The sequence below is a fragment of the Anopheles marshallii genome, chromosome 2 (assembly GCF_943734725.1).
Source record: "Anopheles marshallii chromosome 2, idAnoMarsDA_429_01, whole genome shotgun sequence".
Taxonomy (NCBI): domain Eukaryota; kingdom Metazoa; phylum Arthropoda; class Insecta; order Diptera; family Culicidae; genus Anopheles; species Anopheles marshallii.
Window position 1 is genome coordinate 70213833 of NC_071326.1, and position 18995 is coordinate 70232827.

The 18995-nt window shown below is 47.0% G+C and overlaps 1 protein-coding gene across 1 annotated transcript; it reads right to left on the minus strand.

Annotated features, from left to right (window-relative positions):
* Positions 1 to 6001: 6001 nt before the first annotated feature.
* On the minus strand, positions 6002 to 12955 carry LOC128719744 (microtubule-associated serine/threonine-protein kinase 2). The gene has a single exon (XM_053813374.1). It carries the CDS (start codon positions 12953 to 12955, stop codon positions 6002 to 6004), a length of 6954 nt encoding a protein of 2317 aa, XP_053669349.1.
* Positions 12956 to 18995: the final 6040 nt, after the last annotated feature.

Consider the following 18995-nt stretch of genomic DNA (forward strand, 5'->3'; position numbering starts at 1 on the left):
AATCAATCAATAAAACTACTTCACAAATCGGCTTACATGTGTTTTACAACAGATCATTACGATGCAATCATCCCCAGAAGCAAATCGTTCAAATCAATTGACTCGTTCCATTTTTCTGTCTACATTTGTTTTACCGTTCAACCTTTCTGAAGGACCGTGACAGTAAAAAAAACGGGGATAAAAAAACTCCATCGGAAATAGTAACTTCAAAACAGTAACGATTTAAACCAACGGGGAACAAAAAAAAGCAGTCAGGTTGACCATCTCAAACCGAACGAAGGAAAATCCTTTAGTAGGGAAAACTCACCTTACGGTCAACGAGATAGTCATATTACTATCGTTTGGAATAAAGAAAAAAAACGCAACTACTCCCAACTGTAGCACACGGGATAGCTGCCGGTGACTTTGGTACAGATAAAAGTGAAAATAAAAGCAGTGCCGTAGAATCCTTACGTTTTGCTAGGGTAATGGGGGACTTTCCGAATAAGAGGGATGAAAAAAGAGGGGCAAAAATTGTCTTTTTTTCTTTTGCTTTTGGAACTTAAATTTTGTGGATTGAATTTGCATTATCCTGTGGTGGTTGGTGTGCTTCTCGCAACGGAAGGACATTCGGGTGGGTCCTTTTGGTGCTGCTACGGGTGGATCGCATTGACCACGGGAGAACGCCGGTGAGAAGCTTCACCAGTGCGGAATAAATGCGCAACCCGAGCAATGTGATATTAGTGCTGATCCTTTGCAACGATTACGACGGATCACGGAGATTCCGGTCTCTACGGGAAGCCAACCACGGCGCACATGTACAGTCGGTCCCGGGCGTAAGGAAGCTTTACCGTTTTGCAAAGTGGACAGTGCAACAGTGCCGCTCGGTCGTTCCATATTCATTCACGTTAGATGGCCACCGCCAAATGGGAAGCAGATTCAATATAAACCTGTGGCGTAGCACATTCCAACGACACACCGAACGGTTCTCTGTCTCCTAACCATCCGATAGCGTCACCACAGCATACGTCCTTGGTACAGAAAGGAGACAAAAAGATGACGTTCTGGCAAAACCCATCCTTCTGCACTCGTAGGGATTTCATTTTCTCCAATTTAATAATCATCCAATTCGTACGCTTTCTGCATCCGCTTCCGTAATCCCGATTTCACTTCACCGATCCCGGGTGCCGCACATTCGTACAGGTTTGTTTCGGTGGAGAGACAATCAAAGATGCAGGATAATCCGGTCCGGCCGTGTCAAATTGTTAAATAAAAATATTGAATTAAGCCCGGAACGATGTGCAAAAGTGTGCACAAAACGAATAGTAAAGGGGTATGTGATGATAATGGGATTGAATTATAATTTGGGCTGTGGTGCGTATTAGTGTGGGTCCTAGCGACATAATCGGATCGGCAAAGAATGATGACAGTGTGTTGGTTTTGGGGCTGTTGTTTTAGAGATGGTAGAATAACTATTCTTTATGAAGATGATTAAATAATAACTAATAATATATTGCAGTTTAATCCTTGCAATACAATTTGTCCCCTTAAAATTGCAAAAGTTAATGTTGATGCACTTCGATATTCATTTCTTTATTTAAATATCTTCATTGTGCAACATGCACAGTTAGGATGCAATGAAGGATGATATGTCACAGGTTACAGAGAACGACATGCAAGCGGATCTCCCTCTCTTTCTTCTTAGCGTAAAGATGGGATTTTGGACCGGTCCTGTCGTGTGAATATCGGAGCCGTTACCAATACACCATCGGCCGCCACGCCAGCCAAGTGGATATGTCACTGATTTAACGCTTAGAAAAGAGTTTAAGACAACATTCAGTGGGCAGACGTTATAATTTCGAGTATATCTTGCATTATAGCAATTCTAATTAAATAACATTGAGGCTAAATAACCGACAGGAATGAATGTGAATTTGCTGTAATCTATGGACCAGTAAGAACAACATCCACTTCCATTCGTCGGCTTCATTATTCTTGACGTTTTTTCTAGCCTTTTCAGGCCTAGACCTCTTGAGGTTGTTGTGTTGGGTAAGAAGAAGATTTAATTTGAAATGTCTGTAGTTTCACGGTGGTTTCCAGTAACTCCATAATAACTTTTACGAGTTTTGAGCAAAAACATAGTCGTCTGTACTATAGCTGCTCTCGAACAGGTCGTAATTATCCCAAGCGTGTGATATTCTCTCGTAGGCGATTACTTCAAGATGCCCATTAGAAGAGATGATTTCATAGTGCTATATCCAAATGTCCTTGATGGATCACACTCTAAAATTTTGACATATTTGAAGATGTCCTGGAAAAGTTAGCAAAAGGTACGATATATCGATCCCACTAATCTTTTCTGAAGACAGAAAATCAATACTTGCAACCGTAGAATAAAAAAGTAGATTACAGCCCTACAAGGAAGACACAAGAAAAATAATTTTGAGATTTTAATCAAACTAATCATGTCTTTTGATGACATGAAATAGCTCGAAAGCAAATAGAAGTGCTTGGAATTATACTGAAGTTCCAAGGATATTAAACTTTATACGAGAATGGAAAATTCATTTCGATAGTAAGAACCCAACCAAAACCAAAACAAAATGGGATTATCACTATAACTAATGCTTGGAACTATCACCGAAGTGAAGGAAAACGCTAAATGCAGTTTAGCCAGTTCTTTATACATCAACAAATTTGGATGGGATCAACTAAGGATTATTTACTGAAGTTCTCAAAACCAGTTTCTACAGTCCATAGTTAGGGCAAAAGGTATTTAATAGTTCGTCACAAAAGGTGCCTGGCATGTTTTAAGGTTCATGCCAAAGTAAAAATGTTAAACGAAACAATCATGTTTCCTTCTCACATAACATTTCCTGTTTTATGACCTCAATAGCCGAACGAACCACCGCTGAACGTGAGTTGTGTGATGATCTAAGTTGTCTTAGATCAAACCAATTCCACAGATTGTCGCTGATGTTTGCATAGTTGATAACTTAAAGCGCACTGCACCACAACACAAGGGCTATAATCTCAATTTTCGCAACACAATTTCTTTCACTGTACGTTCGGCACGGCACCGGTAGGAGAAAGTGTATGTCATTTGCGGGGTTTCATTTTATTCGCCACACTGCAGCAACATTGATAAGTATTTTTATTGGTAATTCAAATCGGTCAGCTGTCGTGCCGTCGGTGTACACTTAATATTTGCTCTTCAATTTACATTGCAGTGTTTCAGTTCAGTTCAGGAAGGGAGCTCGTATGCTTTCGTTCTGACCCTGTCTGTGTAATGGGGAAGGGAGTGAGAGAGAATCAATCACTATATAACTGTGCCCTCCAAAGGGTAATTTACGACCATCGGTAGATATCTCATCACCAGTGAGCGACCCATGTAAGATTCTTCTTTTTTCGACTGCCTTAACAAACTTTGTGACGTTGTCGCACTGTTTTGTTTAAGCTCCCATGGATTATTTGCAAGCTTTTCGTACATTTCGTAAGCACATCATGTCTTTTATGTTTGGGTTTTCTCACACAGTGTGTATAATGCGTTGGATGTGGTTCAACGAAGGAAAGCTCTAAAGCACTGGGTGCATTTTAGTGCAATGCATACAAGAACCATTGAAGTATAGGGAAAAAAAACCTAGTATCGAGCGAGTGAAAATCATTCGAAGCAGGCATAATCGCTACACAACAGATACATTCCCTATCGCCATATTTCATTCGCACGGAGCAGAAAGCTACCCCATTAGGTGTTCCAATGACAGTGTTTGCATGGTTCTTTTTAATATTTCACTGCCTTTGTGTCGCCTTTCTATCGCATTTCATCAAATTTAGCATTATTTACAACAGAAAACAATACAAATCAAACACTCACGCTCATTCACGCACATCACCACTTGCAGCACACGCACAACACACAACCACATCACGGAAAACTCTATGCGAATGAGAACTGATTAGACCACTCGAAGTCATACGATTTAAAGATCACAAAACATTGTTTTTTTTTTTTATCCTCCACCGGGTTCTATCCGTTGCGACCTTTCTGTCCCGTAACTCTCACTAAATATGTCTTCCTTTACATTGATCCAAGTGTAACTGGCAATACCCAACACTTTTCGCTTCTCGGTGGCTTTATCATAGCTTCATCAGTGCACCGTACATCATTCCATTCTTCTAATTCCTTCCATCGAGCCAATCCAAAATCTAAACAATCGATCAACCAACAATATCAATCTTCAATGCGCTGGCGCTGGTGCAATCATGCGCGAGACGATCGGAAACCATTTAAATATAAACTTTTTCTCCTGTTGTTTTTGTAGTTGTTTGGAATTATTGTTTTAATGTTTAGTTTTCTTTTATTAACGTGGTAGCACTATCTCTCGTTCGGTTTGATTGTGGATATTGCGTTATCTACTCTGTATTCTTCACCTCCGCATCTCGCCGTATAACATGCATTGTGTGTTCACACCGTCCACTAGTTAGTATTGCACTATTTAAAGAGTTGCATTTATTTGTTTGCTTGTGAGTGTTTTGATCGTTTATTACTGTTGCCGGTATACTATTCGCTTAGTTTCACATCAAGGACAAGGGGAATATTGCATTTAGCTGTTGTTTGCTATGTATTGTTAGTCTTCTGTACGCTATCTTACTATGTTGAGTGTTCCGCCCATTAAGGCGTTAATATTGATCGTGTGGAGTGGGATAATTTTAACAAACTTGTCTATAAGTACTATTTCGATCCATTTAATATTCAAATGCAACAATCAAAAGAAGAAAATACATGCGGCAAATCTTACAAACACGCTGGAAGGATGAAATGGGAGACATTTATTATCGAATAGCTATCTGGATTGTGTGTCCGATTTAGACTTGCTGGGCCAACGAGGTAATGAAAATGAAACATCACATTGCAAGCAACGAAAATGGTACAACGGTTCTATCACGCTAGTCTACCTCACTATCAATCAATGTTGTGACACTGTTATGTTTTCCTCTAAGTGAGCGGGCGTCATTTCTTCTCTGCATCAAACCGAACTTAGCGTCAATTGGATAGATTTCTCGTGAAGACTGTGCTTTAAAAGGACTATCATTTTACCCAATAGCAAGAAGGTTGGTGGCTACATTTAGTGCAGATTTGTTAGCTTGCAACACTGTATTACGTCTATTACACATTGTGAGTAAGCGCGCGTCGGTCGATTTTCTTTCCTACGATCGTTTCGCAAACAATTTTAGTAGGCCCTTTTGCCGTATCCGTTCGTTCTGGGTTTACTGTTCACGCGTACAGACAGATTAACTTTATTGATGTGCCATTTCGACTACGTCCCAATCAAGATATCACACAGTAAGATTATGTTTTTCGAACGATAAATAGGTTCCTATCGGTCGATCTCATCTCGTCCGTTAACATTGATAAACCTGTTGCTCAGTCATATGCTGTCACTTTACCACCAAACGAGCGCACAACGATGTGTTTGCAACTACGGCTAGACAGGCTAAACATGCTCCGTTTCGTTATTGGGTTTATTTAGTTTGCTTAGCGCACGCGATGAAATCGAAGTTTCATTGACATTTAAAATAATGTTGAGCAGTGTAAACAGGGGGGATGCAATTCTTACGCACAAAATAATAATTATACACATACTAGTAATAATAAAATAATAATAATGATATCGCGATTCCGCCGACAGCTAATGATATGAATCACTAAAAAAAAGTATAGCTAACATAAGGTTAAACATAACAGATGCTAAAGGGAACCCGGGCTTACAGTTTTTAAAATATACACACCTAAAGCAAAAACGTTGTCGATCACACTTCATTGTTTCATCACGGAACACGAAACCACAGTATCGCTCCACATCCATTGGTAATCAAACCATTGGGAACAATTCTAATAAAAAAGCACATCGTCCCAAAACTGTGGATTAAATAAATCTCGTACATCTTTCTCGCACGGTTCTAAAAACCATTAAAGTTGCCCTGTTTCTTCAGCTCAACATTAGCAAGCTTGCGCGCACATTTACTCTTTCGTTTTCTTACTAACACTGTTACCGCCACCGCCATTATTGTTGATGCTGGTCGTGCTCGACGCTTCCCCATCTTTGATTGCCATCTTCTCCATCAACGGAACGAGCCTGTCCGCGGACGATTTGATGTGATCCTCTTTAGCTGTTGCGTTACTTACGGATGTGCCCAACTGAGTCCCAGATTTCCCACCAGAGGGCGCTGTGGTACTGGAATTGCGCGAAGAAGAAGTTACTCCGGATGCTTTTCCTGTTGCTGCTGTCGATTCGCCACCTGCCGTTGCTGGTACCGGTTGTGGATTGTTGTTATTGTTGACGCTGTTCTGAGACACTGATGCGATAGAAGGCTCCGCTGTGATGTTGCCTCCACAGGACGCGGTCAGTTGTACGCCACCAGAAGCTCCATTGCCAGCAGCCGTCGTAATGGTGGAGTTTTGATTCGATCGCCAAATTCCGGCCACGGTACGAGGCGTTGTTTTCAGCGAGGTGTTGCAACAGAGCGGCGACAGGACACACTTGCTTTCGGCGGCGCTGCGTGGATGCAACCGATCAGGAGACAACGCACGGCGTAGCAATGGAGAGCTAGGTTCGGCTGTCTTAGCCCGTGGGAATCCTTTCTTCGTCGGCGGTGTAGGTGATCCACCGATACCACCGGCCACAATACCAGGTACGACGGCGGACGGAAGACCGGTTACGATGCCGATTCCTGCGGCAGTCGGAAGTCCGCCGGGACTGTACGATTGCGTCGTGTTGGACGCACCGAGCGGATGCACAACCGGGAATGCAAGCGGGCTGGACGAACGCGTTGGTGAAGCGGGCAGCGGCGATGGGCTGGGCGTTCGGGCGAGCGGTGACAGTGGCATATGGTCGGCTGATTTCCGACGATTTGAAGGACGCCCACCGGCAGCGGCTGCGGAGTGAAGCGCTTTATTGCTAGCACAAGGTGACGAGTGCAGTTTGTGCTTCAGTACATGCAACGTTGACGGTCGCTGATACAGTGGAGCACCGTCGTTGTATCCGAGAGTACCGCTGCCGGTTGGAGTACTTGGCGCGGATGTACTTGGAGATCCCGGCGACGGAAGCGTTGGATTGTAAAGTGTTCCGGCCGAGTTCAACGGTGAGAGGCTCAACCTATTCACCGGCGAGCTAACCGCTGCTGCAAGAGTTGACTGTGGTAGGGGACCCACTCCCGGTGCTACTCCTACCGGGGATTGCATTCCGGCAGGATGTGGAATAGCACCGGGGACGGGCAATCCACCGGGAGATCCGACCACCGGTCCAATACCGGGCTGGAGCAAATTCGGCTGGCTACCCTGGAATCGGGCTAACGATTGGAAGCTTCTACTTGGCGGAACGGCTGATGTCGGCGATTGTATTCCCGCTACCATCTGCTGCATCTCGGCGCTGGCACGCTTGCTGCTGATCCGTCGGAACAGCGAAGCCTTGCGCTTTTTCTCGTTGTCTTTCTTCTGCTTGCGCCGGCTGTGTGTTGACTTCTTTGCAAACTTGCTCTGCCATGGTTCACGCTTGCGACCACCCGTTTGAATGCTCGTATGCTCGAGTGGTGTTGCACGGAGGCTCACCAGCTCGGATCCGCTAAGCAGCAACTGTAACACCTGCGTATGGTACAGCCCTTGCACGGCTTCGCCATTCACGTGCGTGATTAGATCCGCTGGACGGAGACCGGCTTCGAACGCGGGGCTGCCTTCATCGACGGCCATCACTAGGTGATGCATGGTATAGAAATCTGTATCACCGTAGTACACCCGTATCGTGTGGACGGTAAAGCCAAATCCACGCGGTCCCCGCTTGATGATGAGCGGTGGCTTTAGGTTGGTGACTAGAGGGCTAAGCTCTCGGCAGGGCGAGGTGTCTCGCGAGCTGGCCGTGCTGGAACAATTGCCCGCCGAATGCATCGTGGAGGATGCGATACCGCCCGTACTGCATCCGGAAGAAGAAGACAGGTTGGAAGCGGTCGTTCCCGTGGCATTGCGACCGGATAGGGATATATTGCCACCGCCTCCAAGTGACCGACCAACGGCTGTGGTGACGGCAGAAGACGAATCATCCGATGATGTCATTAGAGAAAGGCCAAGTGCTGATGCCGATTTTACGATATGCCTCGAATTGCTGCCGCTTAGGTTGTGCAGCGAGCTCGACGGTGACGATGTTACGATCTGGGACGGCGTGGATGAGGATGTTTCATGTCCGCTTTGATCATCCTCGATCGAGATCGAGAACTTGGGCAAGATGCGATTGTGTACGATCTTGCGCTTGCGCTGTATTTGCGGCGACACATCATCACTGTCCGTTTGGGAGGATTCCGGTGTGCTGAGCTGTTTCAACGAGGAGAGCGGATAGAAGTCGCTGAAGCGTTTGTTCGTCTCGGGTGTTTCCGGCGTGCTGGGTGCGGCCCGCATAGCACCAATATTTACCGCCGTCGGTCGAAGATTAATACCGTGATGGACCAAGAAATCTTCCCGATCTGGTGTAGCCAACTCGGGTAGATAGTCGAGATCGGGCGTTGATGGCATCTTGTAACGCGATGGGTTAATGTTGAATTTGCGCAGCTCGGGCGTTATGATCAGCTTGCTAATATCGTTCGGCCGTGGATGTGTCGTGTCGTAACCATCCTCGAACAGACTTGGTAGTTGCGGTTTTCCCAGCGTCGACGATGCAGTGATGCTCGGTGTTTCAATCCTTGACTCATCCACCGACGTAGTCAGAGGCTTCATGGTGGAAGGAACGTTAGTTGTCGGTGGTGCAATAGTACTAGTCGTCGGACCGCTTACCGTTACCGTTGCTCCCGATTCGCGAGGAATTCCTATCGCGTCCGGAACGGAAGATCCCGAAGATGAAGAAGATGGTGGTGCCTGCGGTAGAGTGGAGGTGTTCGATGGTACAATTACCGATGGTATTGCGGCAGCAATTGCTCCAATTTCGTTTCCAATTCCGCCACTTATCCGACTGCCGGTGCTGCCACCAAAATTGCCGCTAGAATTGATAGACGCCTGTGAGAGACTGTGCTGCTTGCGATACTGCGGCGAGTACGAGCTAAACGATCCGAACAACGGTGAATCCTCCATCTCATCCGTATCGTCACCACAGATCTCGTGATTAAACCGATCGACGCGCGTATCGAAGTAGCTCGTGTCCTCTTCATTGTCCAGCTGCGGCACAAACTCCGCCTTTTGGCGCAGCAAATTATTCCAGTCGAGACCGTAAAAGTAGCAATGTTCTTTCACCTCGTGTGCGCCACCGGTACCGAGCCGATCGCGAGGGTTCTGCTGCAACAGCACGGTGATAAGATCCTTTGCTTCCTCCTGCAGTGGCCAATCGTCTTCGTCAGGCCACTCGATGTCGTCGTTTACCGTGTGGGCGAACAGCTCTTCGGGCGTTTCGCCGAAGAATGGAACACAGCCAATCAGGAACTCGTACAGAATGATGCCCATCGACCACCAGTCCACCGGTTTACCATAGCCCTTGCGCATGATCACTTCTGGCGCAATATATTCTGGGGTGCCAAATACTTGCTTGTCCGAAAACTGTCTTGTCTCGCTGTCTAGGTAACCTTCGTACAGATTCGTAGCGAGTGACATCAGTCCCATCTTCGAAAGCCCAAAGTCCGTTAGTTTAATGTGCCCAAGCGCGGTGATCAGAAGATTATCCGGTTTCAGATCGCGGTGTACGATCCCGTAGCTGTGCAGATATTCGACCGCTAGGACTGTCTCGGCAAAATAGAACCGTGCCATATCCGACGGCAGTGGTCCGATGTTCTTCAGGAGTGTCGCACAGTCACCACCTTCAACGTATTCCATCACTAGGCAGAGATGTTTCTTCGTTTCGAACGAACAGTACATACTAACGACGAAAGGATTATCGGCGAAGCTAAGGATGTCCCGTTCGGCAAACACCTGTTCCACTTGGTTGCGCAGCATCAGGCTGTTCTTGTTGATTTTCTTCATAGCGAATCGTTGACGAGTTTGCTTGTGCTTTACCAAATACACAGCTCCGTAAGCACCGTTCGAGATCAGCTTCAGTATGTCAAAATCCTTCTCGTTTGGAACAGCGTTGTTGGAGCGTGCTTTAAAACTCTTGCCCACTACGCCTGCTGTCCCCGTGGCAGTTGCTGAGTTTCCAGTACCTCCTACCATGGTATTACCTTGGTCAGCATTGTTATTTAGGACATTGCTGGTACTGCTAGCCGCACTATTACCGGCGGAACTCGAAGATCCCGACCCTTTCGGGGTAGAGCACGTCATATCGTCAGCGCCTCGGGAAATATGATCACTCGCGATCGACGAATTGGCATCCGCAAGCTCACTGTCGTCTGCGCGTACGCTTCTATTGCCACGCAGTCGTGATCGTCGATCGACTAACTCCTCCTGCTCGGCTTCCTCCTCCAAATCAGCACAATTTACACTTGAGTTCAGCGATGCCGTTTCTATGTTGAGTTCTTCCTGCAGCTCCGCTATCGGATCACGGTTAAGCCCAAGCTTCTGTATAATGTACTGTGGAATGTCCGCTTTGATGCCTTGGGTTACCTTTGCCTGTCCTTCAGCTACCTCCAACAATCGATAGAATTCTTCCGGATCGAACTCTAAGCACTCGAGCAACCGAGCTGGACGGGATGTTATAAGAAGTAGCTTCTTGATCACGCCGGTAATCTCCGGTGCCGCTTCGGGTGATTTTTCTCTTGTCTCCATCAGCAGCCGTTCGAGATTTTCACTCATTTCGTAGAAATACCTTGAAGTGATCAGCTTCGCCTGTGATTTGTTCAGACAATCGCGTGCCATTTCCAGCACCTGATGATGCACGAAGCGCACGATCGGTTGCGAATTACGCGCGCTGTCATTAATGATGTTTTTGTTTTCATTGATAAAGTGACTTAATCGCTCCTCCATCTGTTGGGTCGCCTTCGGGAAGCGCTCCTTGTAGAAAGTGTTCATGATCGAGATTTCACTATCGGTAATCGGCGAATGGCTCGGACTGCTGAGACTGCGCGATCGCGGTCGATGAATTGGTGAACGGCACCCACAAAAGTTATTCATCTCATCCTTCCCTGTAGGACCACTGCCACAGTTACCCGAACCGGAAGATCCCACGGCGGCCTTCATCGTACAGTGTTGATGTGGCAGCTGACCGGCTTGGGGTTGATTCGTAATGCTTCCCGGTCCGAGTGGATAGCCCACGTGTGCTTGCAGGCTGAGTGGTTGCTGTTGCTGGTAAAGCGTACCGCTGCTTGAAACTGATCCAAAACTAGTCTGGGGTGAGATCGACGACGCAATTCCTCCACTGCCCGGCGCAATGGGTGTGCCACCCATCGCCAGTGGATGCTGATGTGAGTATGGTTGATGTGTTCCGGCCCCTGCCGGCAGGGAATGATGATGAAGGTGATGATGAAGATGTTGCTGTTGCTGCTGCTGTTGGAGAGCGTGATGGTGCGCCGGCGGTACCATTGGGTGATGCGGATGATGCTGATGGTGCTGATGGTAACCGTGATGGAGATGGTGACTATGATGGGTTCGCCCTTCGCCCAAGCTCGGATTGCTATCGTTCGACGAAAAATGCAGTGACAGCAGCTGTAGATCGTCATTGGTCGGTACGGCCGGAAACTGGTGCAACCGTTCCTGGCTCGAGCATTGCGAGGAAATGTTAGAGCTTCCCGGTGTCGTCACATAACCGGACGATGGTAGCGACGCGACCGACCAGCGCCGACTGTCGCAGCTCTTGGACGCAGCCGTCGATGCGATACGCTTGATCGGCATGAACGGAAACTGCATAATACTGGGCGAATTGATGCGCGGACTATCGATGGGACTAGCGGGAATGGGTGAGTGAGATCGGGGCGAAATGTTCGCAACGAAGCTGAGCCGATGCCGCGCAACGGCAGCACTCCGGGCGGCAGCGGCCGCCGACGATGACGACGACGAGGCCGGCCGCTTTTGACCGGCGAAAAAGCTACCACCACCCAGCCCGCCGAGTCCGAACCCTCCGTTCTCTTTCACGCTCAACGAGAGCGTTGGCGCGGAATTGCCGAGGGTGGAGTTGCGCACGCGCACCAAGTTCGAGATATCGCTGCCACTGCCGGAATAGCGTAAGGAGTGCGAGTGTTGTGGCTTGTAGGATGACTTTCGGTATGATGCCGATTTGTGTAGGCTGGAGCCGGAAGAGGTGCGCATCACAACGCCGGACGGTGATACCGTAGTACCGACTAGCGGCGAACCAATGGCGGTTGTCGTCGGAGAAGCTGCAGCAATCGTCGTTATCACAGGAGCGGTCAGTGGTTGAGGCGACACGGGCGGTACATGGTGGGGGGATACACTGGCCGATGATTTGCCGCCCAGCGGCGATGAGCATGCTACCGGTGCACCGACGAAACTCGGAGCCGGTACGGAGGATGCCTTTAGCAGGGTTGGTTTACCCAATGTCGCATCATGATGCTCGTGCTTCAGTGAGGCACCTTGATGCTGTATTGACTTTTTCATACCCATTTTACCTGGACTGCCTATCGTCGACGGTTGACTGGTTGTGCCCGTACCCGGTTTCACTTCCTCGGGATGCGGCTTCGAATGTGGTGGCTTTGATGCAGAAATTACCGTACTGGCGGCAAGCGAGTTCGTTCCCATTTGCACTAGCGCACCACTGTCCTTGCGTTCTTTAGCGGTGGATTCTGTTTTACGGCTCGCTGCCGCTCCCGCAACCGGTAGAAGTAGCTCCGGATCGTCAAAGTTTAACGATCTTACCGAGGAATGTGCTGACTTTGTTCGCGCTCCATCAGAGGATGATGGTAGCGCTGCTGTTGCTGAACCGATTGCTTCACTAGACTGTTTTTGACTGACACTGGTAGACGTTGTTGCTGCTGCAGTCGTCGATGATGCTGTCTTAGTCTTGCCACCGCCTGCAACTCCTCCTCCTCCTCCTACGCTCGTTGATGTCTTCTGACTCATGGTGTAGCTCGCTCGTGTTCGAAGGACCACGTCTCACGCGTGATTGCGGTCTTTCCTTCCCGCTCTTGCTCCACGGGGCTCGATGGTTCCGGGATGTTATCAGGCAAATCTGAAGCGAACGGGGAACGGTTATCAGAAAAAGTCTTACCAACACGGGGGAATCGATCGATAAGCGTGAAAGCCGAGAGTGCAATGATGGGAGGGGAGGCGTTCGTTGACATAACGTAAATCGACCCACGGGAGGGCATTGCCTTGAACTATTATTGCTCGTTCACCATCTCATCCCGAAGGTTGATTTTTTGTTGCTGTCCGAGCCCTTTGGTGTGTGGGGATGAAAAGTGAAAATTTCGGTTCACGGTTGGACGTGCACTAACCTGTTCTAAGATAACACCATCTTCTCGTTGCCCGGTGCCATCGCTCTGCACGGTTGTTAAGCTGTTCGTCTATATGTCGTTGCGTGAGAGGGTGAGACTCCCTTCGGCAAACGTTGATGTCACTTCTTATCGTCGGATAACTTATTCGGCCACTCCGCTACACGTTTCGTTGGATTCAAATCAATTTATAGCTTTACACTCTCCGAATGGTTCCAGCAATAGAGAGTACGAATTCTTGTCGTTCTTCTTCGAGTCCTCGTAAAAAAGACCCATCAGAGTATGGCTAATGTTTTGCGTGATGAACACTGTACCGCAAATTTCCTGGTGTCCCTTAGGTGGCGAGGTTCGGTTGACAACTGCCCATAATGAACGCCGCCTTCAGCATCGTGCTGCAAAAGGAAATAATAAAAGGAAAAAAAAAACATATTAAACGATTACAAAAACCGGTAAATGTGGTAATAAAAGTTCATTAGTAAGGAGGGCCGAGCGGTCTATCGTACCCAGTTGGATTGGGGTTCGCGTCGATAAGACGCAAAACAGCAAGCGGAAACACGTTTTATTAGATAACGAAGGCAAATGCAATTGCAATTCGTACGGTTGGAACAACGGGTAGCCTGACTGTGTGCGTCAGTATTGAAATCGAAACGCACTGTTGCTGCTGTTACCTGGAGAGCCTGAGGCACACATTTGACGGTAGGGTCCTTGATATTGCTACCGCCAGTTGTGCGCCTATAGTTGCTTACCTCGCGTAAGGTGAAGGTAACAGACGAAAGCGTTAGCGTAGATCACGCACGCCGCAGTGTTCTGAGTTGTTCGACCGGATTGTGCATCGAGATCGGACGGCAACAGGTAGCGGATGCCAAACAAACCGAAAACACAGTTCCGATTGAAACGTGTTCCGGATGTGTAAGATCCGTCACTCTCGCGCGGGGTATCTGTGCGTGCGTGTATCGCTTGATGAGCGATCGGACATCAGTTTCCCATCCGCACACCAACGAAGCACAGCATGTGCCGCTGTTAATGGTGTACCATCGACACTTTGTTGCGATAAAACCGAACCATCTCTAATGGATCGCGATGGTGCCGTGTTCGCTTTCTATCGTTTCTCTTCTGTCTAATCTGTTCGGCGCGCTGGTGCCGGGCCCGGGCCCCTGTCTGTCTCTGCGGAGGCACACCGAACAGCTTTGGCAAACGTTTTCCTTTGTTCCCATTTTCGGGACCATCGATTCGGCGTCTCTCATCGGTGATCAACGCATGGGTCGATCAGCTGTGTACCAGACGCCGGTATGGCCGTGATGCCTGCATGTGGATGTAAGTGTCTGTGCGCAACATTCAATATCCGGCGTGCCTTATTTATGTATCAACAATTTGGGAACCGTACGATGCCAACCACCCAAACGGCACGATAATCGCGTAGACGTGTCTGAAGTTGCTGAGTTTTAATACAACCGGTAACTATCGATACAATCACTTCATGAATTTAACATTCCTTTAAATATTCACGTGCTTGACGATTTTTTTTTTAAATAAAATATGACGGAATTGTGCTCTATTTAAGCTGTGTTATTAAATTGCAACTCATTACAATTTTCATACCTCCTGCTGCTACAGTTTGTTTAATATTCCGCAGATACCCACACACAAAAAAAAGATCAAGTGCTTCGAGCAAACACTGCATCATGCCACATTGCGCTATCTGGAAGGCAACACTAGTAAGCCGGCACGCTGTTTCCGCCTACCCGGAAGGTTGACGTGCGTTACACGGCACAGACTCGCGCGATGATCGCACGCGCTCGCACACAGCAGATCGATTGAGTAAGCAATAAATGGGTTTTAACTTTCAAAAACCAACACTTCCGCCTGGCGTCGTGGTTCGCCGGCTACGGCACGAAGTGCTGGGACCGAGGTCCGTACACTAGCCGGCCGGACGGTTTCGGATGCCAGTCGGAACCGACGATAGAAAGTCATCTGACGCTGGGCGCACCCGACCGATGAAAGGAATTGCAAGTGATCGGGATTTATTAGTGATATGGGTGGAAATGATCGATAAATTTCGACTTCCACGAGTTAAATTTGCGGCACAAATTAAGCTCATTTGTTTGCCCAATTTCGAAAGGATGAGATAAGAAAAAAATTGCCAAACGAAGAGATTTGTTTGAGGAAAGAAAATTGTGATTAACTAGTGTTGTGCTTAATGAATCTTTTGAAAAGAGTCATGCATATCGAATCGTCAATGAAGAATCATTCAAATTATCAGTCGATTCTCAAAAGATCTTCAAAAATTCCTGCATCTTCAAAAAAATCTCAAAGAATGAATATAATTTTCGCCTTGTTTATTACTCAAGCTTCTGAAATATGATTTCTGGGAGATTCTTGAATCTTTGAGGATTCGAGGATCTTCAGTATATACATTCAGAGTCATGCCGGAGTCATTCAGTACGAAGATTCATTAAAATGTATGAATTTGAAACAAATTCAGCCAAAACACTACAATTAGCTAACTATTTTACACAGGCAAACAAAAACCATCCAACAATATATCACAGCAGCAACGCATGCGAAGAGTAAACTTCAAACATCCAATGCAAAAGCACAACGTTAACACTCAACCTCCTGATTGCGAGGGCAATCGAGAGTTGATAAGACAAGAAGGTAATCACCGGGACGAAGCTACTACACATCCATCACCAGTGACCATTGGGCGGACACGGGCAGCTGTAATCAATCCATTTTCCACGCGACCACCAACTATCAGCTAGCACGAGAGACCACAACACCCCTGATAGACCTGTCGATCGGTTGGCTGACTGTGATTGGTTTATTTAACTTTGCTCAAGTAAAAATATTGCAATCTACTTCTTTTTATGGAGGAGTTTCTCTCCACTGGCAGGCGGTGTTGTAGATGGAGAAGGTTATTTGTAACCTAGCCACAGTTAGCTACAGGAGAGCTCTTCTGCGTCAATGAAGCTGCGTGCGTGATTCATTTCGGTGGTCCGAAAAATATGAAAATAAGTAAGCAAAAAACCCCCCCTCCCACACACACATGATCTTACAGAAGCTAGGCCACCCGGCCAGCTTTGCTGCAACAGTTTCGAAAATTTTCCCTTTTCAAATGATAATCTTGCGAACGTGAACCGATCAGGCCGGGCACACGTGCAGAGAGCCTGCAATTCACACGAGTGGTCCGCGAGTGTAACAGATAGGTGTGTTTAATTGCCTGGAAATTGTTTAATATGATCGCTTCCATAGCCCTCTTCTGTTGCATTACAACAACAACGCAAACCACCCCGTGCGACCCACTCAAGGGGTGTGGATTGTTTCATTTTCTCCTGGCGTAAAGAGGAGCTGCAACGCTACAAAAACACGACCATCCAGTCCGCTGCGGCCTTTTTATCTTGCAGCCATCGGAGGCTTTCCGGTTTCGTGACCAGCTTCACTGCGCCCATGCACACCAACCATCCGTCCAACCTATGACCAAGGAGATGGAAGTGGTACTAAAAGGTGACCACCGATCATCTGGCTGGACAGGAAGGCAACAGGGCAAGTACAAGGTTGATGGCACGCTCGTGATGGCGGACGGTGCTGATGCTGATCTACAAGCGTGCTTGCTACCAAACGGACGGACCGAGTGGTAGGATGGTATTTTTTGATAGATAGCTGGAAAGCCACACTTGCTGCTAGTGCGGGTAAGATAAGGCACTACTAATACACCTCAGCACGGGAGCAGGAAGTGGTTTCAGACACAGTTTCAACCGACCGATGATAATTATGTCAGCCAGCAGGCAACACAAACACACAAAAAAGGCACCACACTCACTGCACACTGTTTGCTGTCCGGTACAAGATCTTCCAACCATTTGCGCGACTACCACGTAATGTGAGTGAATTCGGAAGCAAATCAAGACTGTGGCCCAGGTACGTGAATTGCCGCAACGTGAAGCTACCGGTCACGTCGAGATGTATGCCAGCTCGCACTGAGCACGTGTCGGCGCGTCCTGAATGGTCAATCCACGATCAGCGACACAGTAGCGTCCGTTTCGCTGCCGTTGTCCCCCGAAATAGACTAATCATCTATTTCGTCCGTAATGAAGAAAAAAAAAAACACTACCAACCCCGGCGCAAATCGCACGGTGGATAAATGAAAATAAACCTCCGTCCGTTCTTGCTGGCCATCACGGACCGGTTCAGGGACGATCAACAGTATATGATGGCTTAGGTGCTGTTCCTATACCGGAGCAGGATTTTTGGTGTGGGTTAAACGTAGATTGTTCCTCCAACAGGGGGTAAATTATAGTGGCGCCCAAAGTCGTTGGAATAGAACAGTCTACCCGTTGCTGCAGGTATTCTAACTTCAACGATCGAAAGCCACCGAGTGAACGAAACTCATACTTTAGACAGCGTCAGTACGTTTGTATGTTGTACCCGAAGCTATGCGCAATACGTCACAATAAAGTGCCCTTGCCGGGGGTACTCGGCCGGAGTGCACCGGTAGTAAAATTACTTCCTCAGACACGCTGGTTTCGACGTGACGTTGGGCCAAAAGGGGTAACCTCCAGCCCCGGCAAGGTTAGGTGTGTTCAAGCAGCAACGCATAGAGAGTGCGCCAGATCGTGTATAATTATACACCGATCGTTGGGTTTTTAGTGTGAGCGGAAGTGTGTGTGTGTTTTTGTTGATTGTTCGATGCGTATGTTTGTGTTGCCAACACGCGCGTCTCGTCTACCCTGCAATCTTCAACGAACTGTCAGTTGACCATGGAGAGCGACCCATTTACGCGTGCTTACAAATTGATTATCAGTCTATGGTTGAGTTCGAAGAGGGAAAAGAGCAGCGAAGATGGGTTTGATAGTGAATCGAATTAAGAGAGTTGATAATATTAATTACTACATCAGATAGCCATCAGACACAAGTGAGGAAACGTACATCGCTTTAGCTCTTAGGCCTTTTGTACAAGGTTTAGAATAGCAATAAATGTCACAATATCTTATTCCAATCTAATTCAACCATGTTTGTCTTGGAGTGTCTTGAAAACCCACAGATTTTCAGTAACTCTAATTACAGATATCCAAGTAGTCAGTCCTGAGAATACGCTCTAGACGAATTTCTATGATTCTAGTATGAGGTATTTACTCATTACTGGCTTTGTGATTAAAAGGTTTAGACAAAATGACTTCCGAACTTCACCAATTCTAATTGGGATCGTACGTACTATCGACTATCCTGCTTTAATTACCGGATTATATAATAAAAGGATACCAAGAACTAGAAAACTGTAAAACTCCTTAGTTAATAGTGCCAAATAAGCAGTAATAGTTGGGATAACTTTACATTGAGTGTTTTGGACGGCTAGATTCAGTATTTTTTTTCTGAAGATCTTGGTTTCTTCTTTTTCTTCTTCTTTATTGGCAACACAACCTCAAGAGGTCTATTATTGAGTGTTTTGGACGGCTAGATTCGGTATTTTTTTCTGAAGATCTTGGTTTCTTCTTCTTCTTCTTCTTTATTGGCAACAACAACCTCAAGAGGTCTATTACTGCCTGCCATTTTTGACTTTCTGTAACTTTATTTACCCGCAGATGAATAGTCAGTCCTGTGTACGGAGAATTGGTCCAAATGAGATTTTGGTCCGGTACGTTCGTGTGAAGACCGGTGCCGCTACCATCATG

Excerpts from the sequence above, each read along its gene's own strand:
- LOC128719744 (XM_053813374.1), bottom strand. The coding sequence starts at position 12,955 with ATGAGTCAGAAGACATCAACGAGCGTAGGAGGAGGAGGAGGAGTTGCA.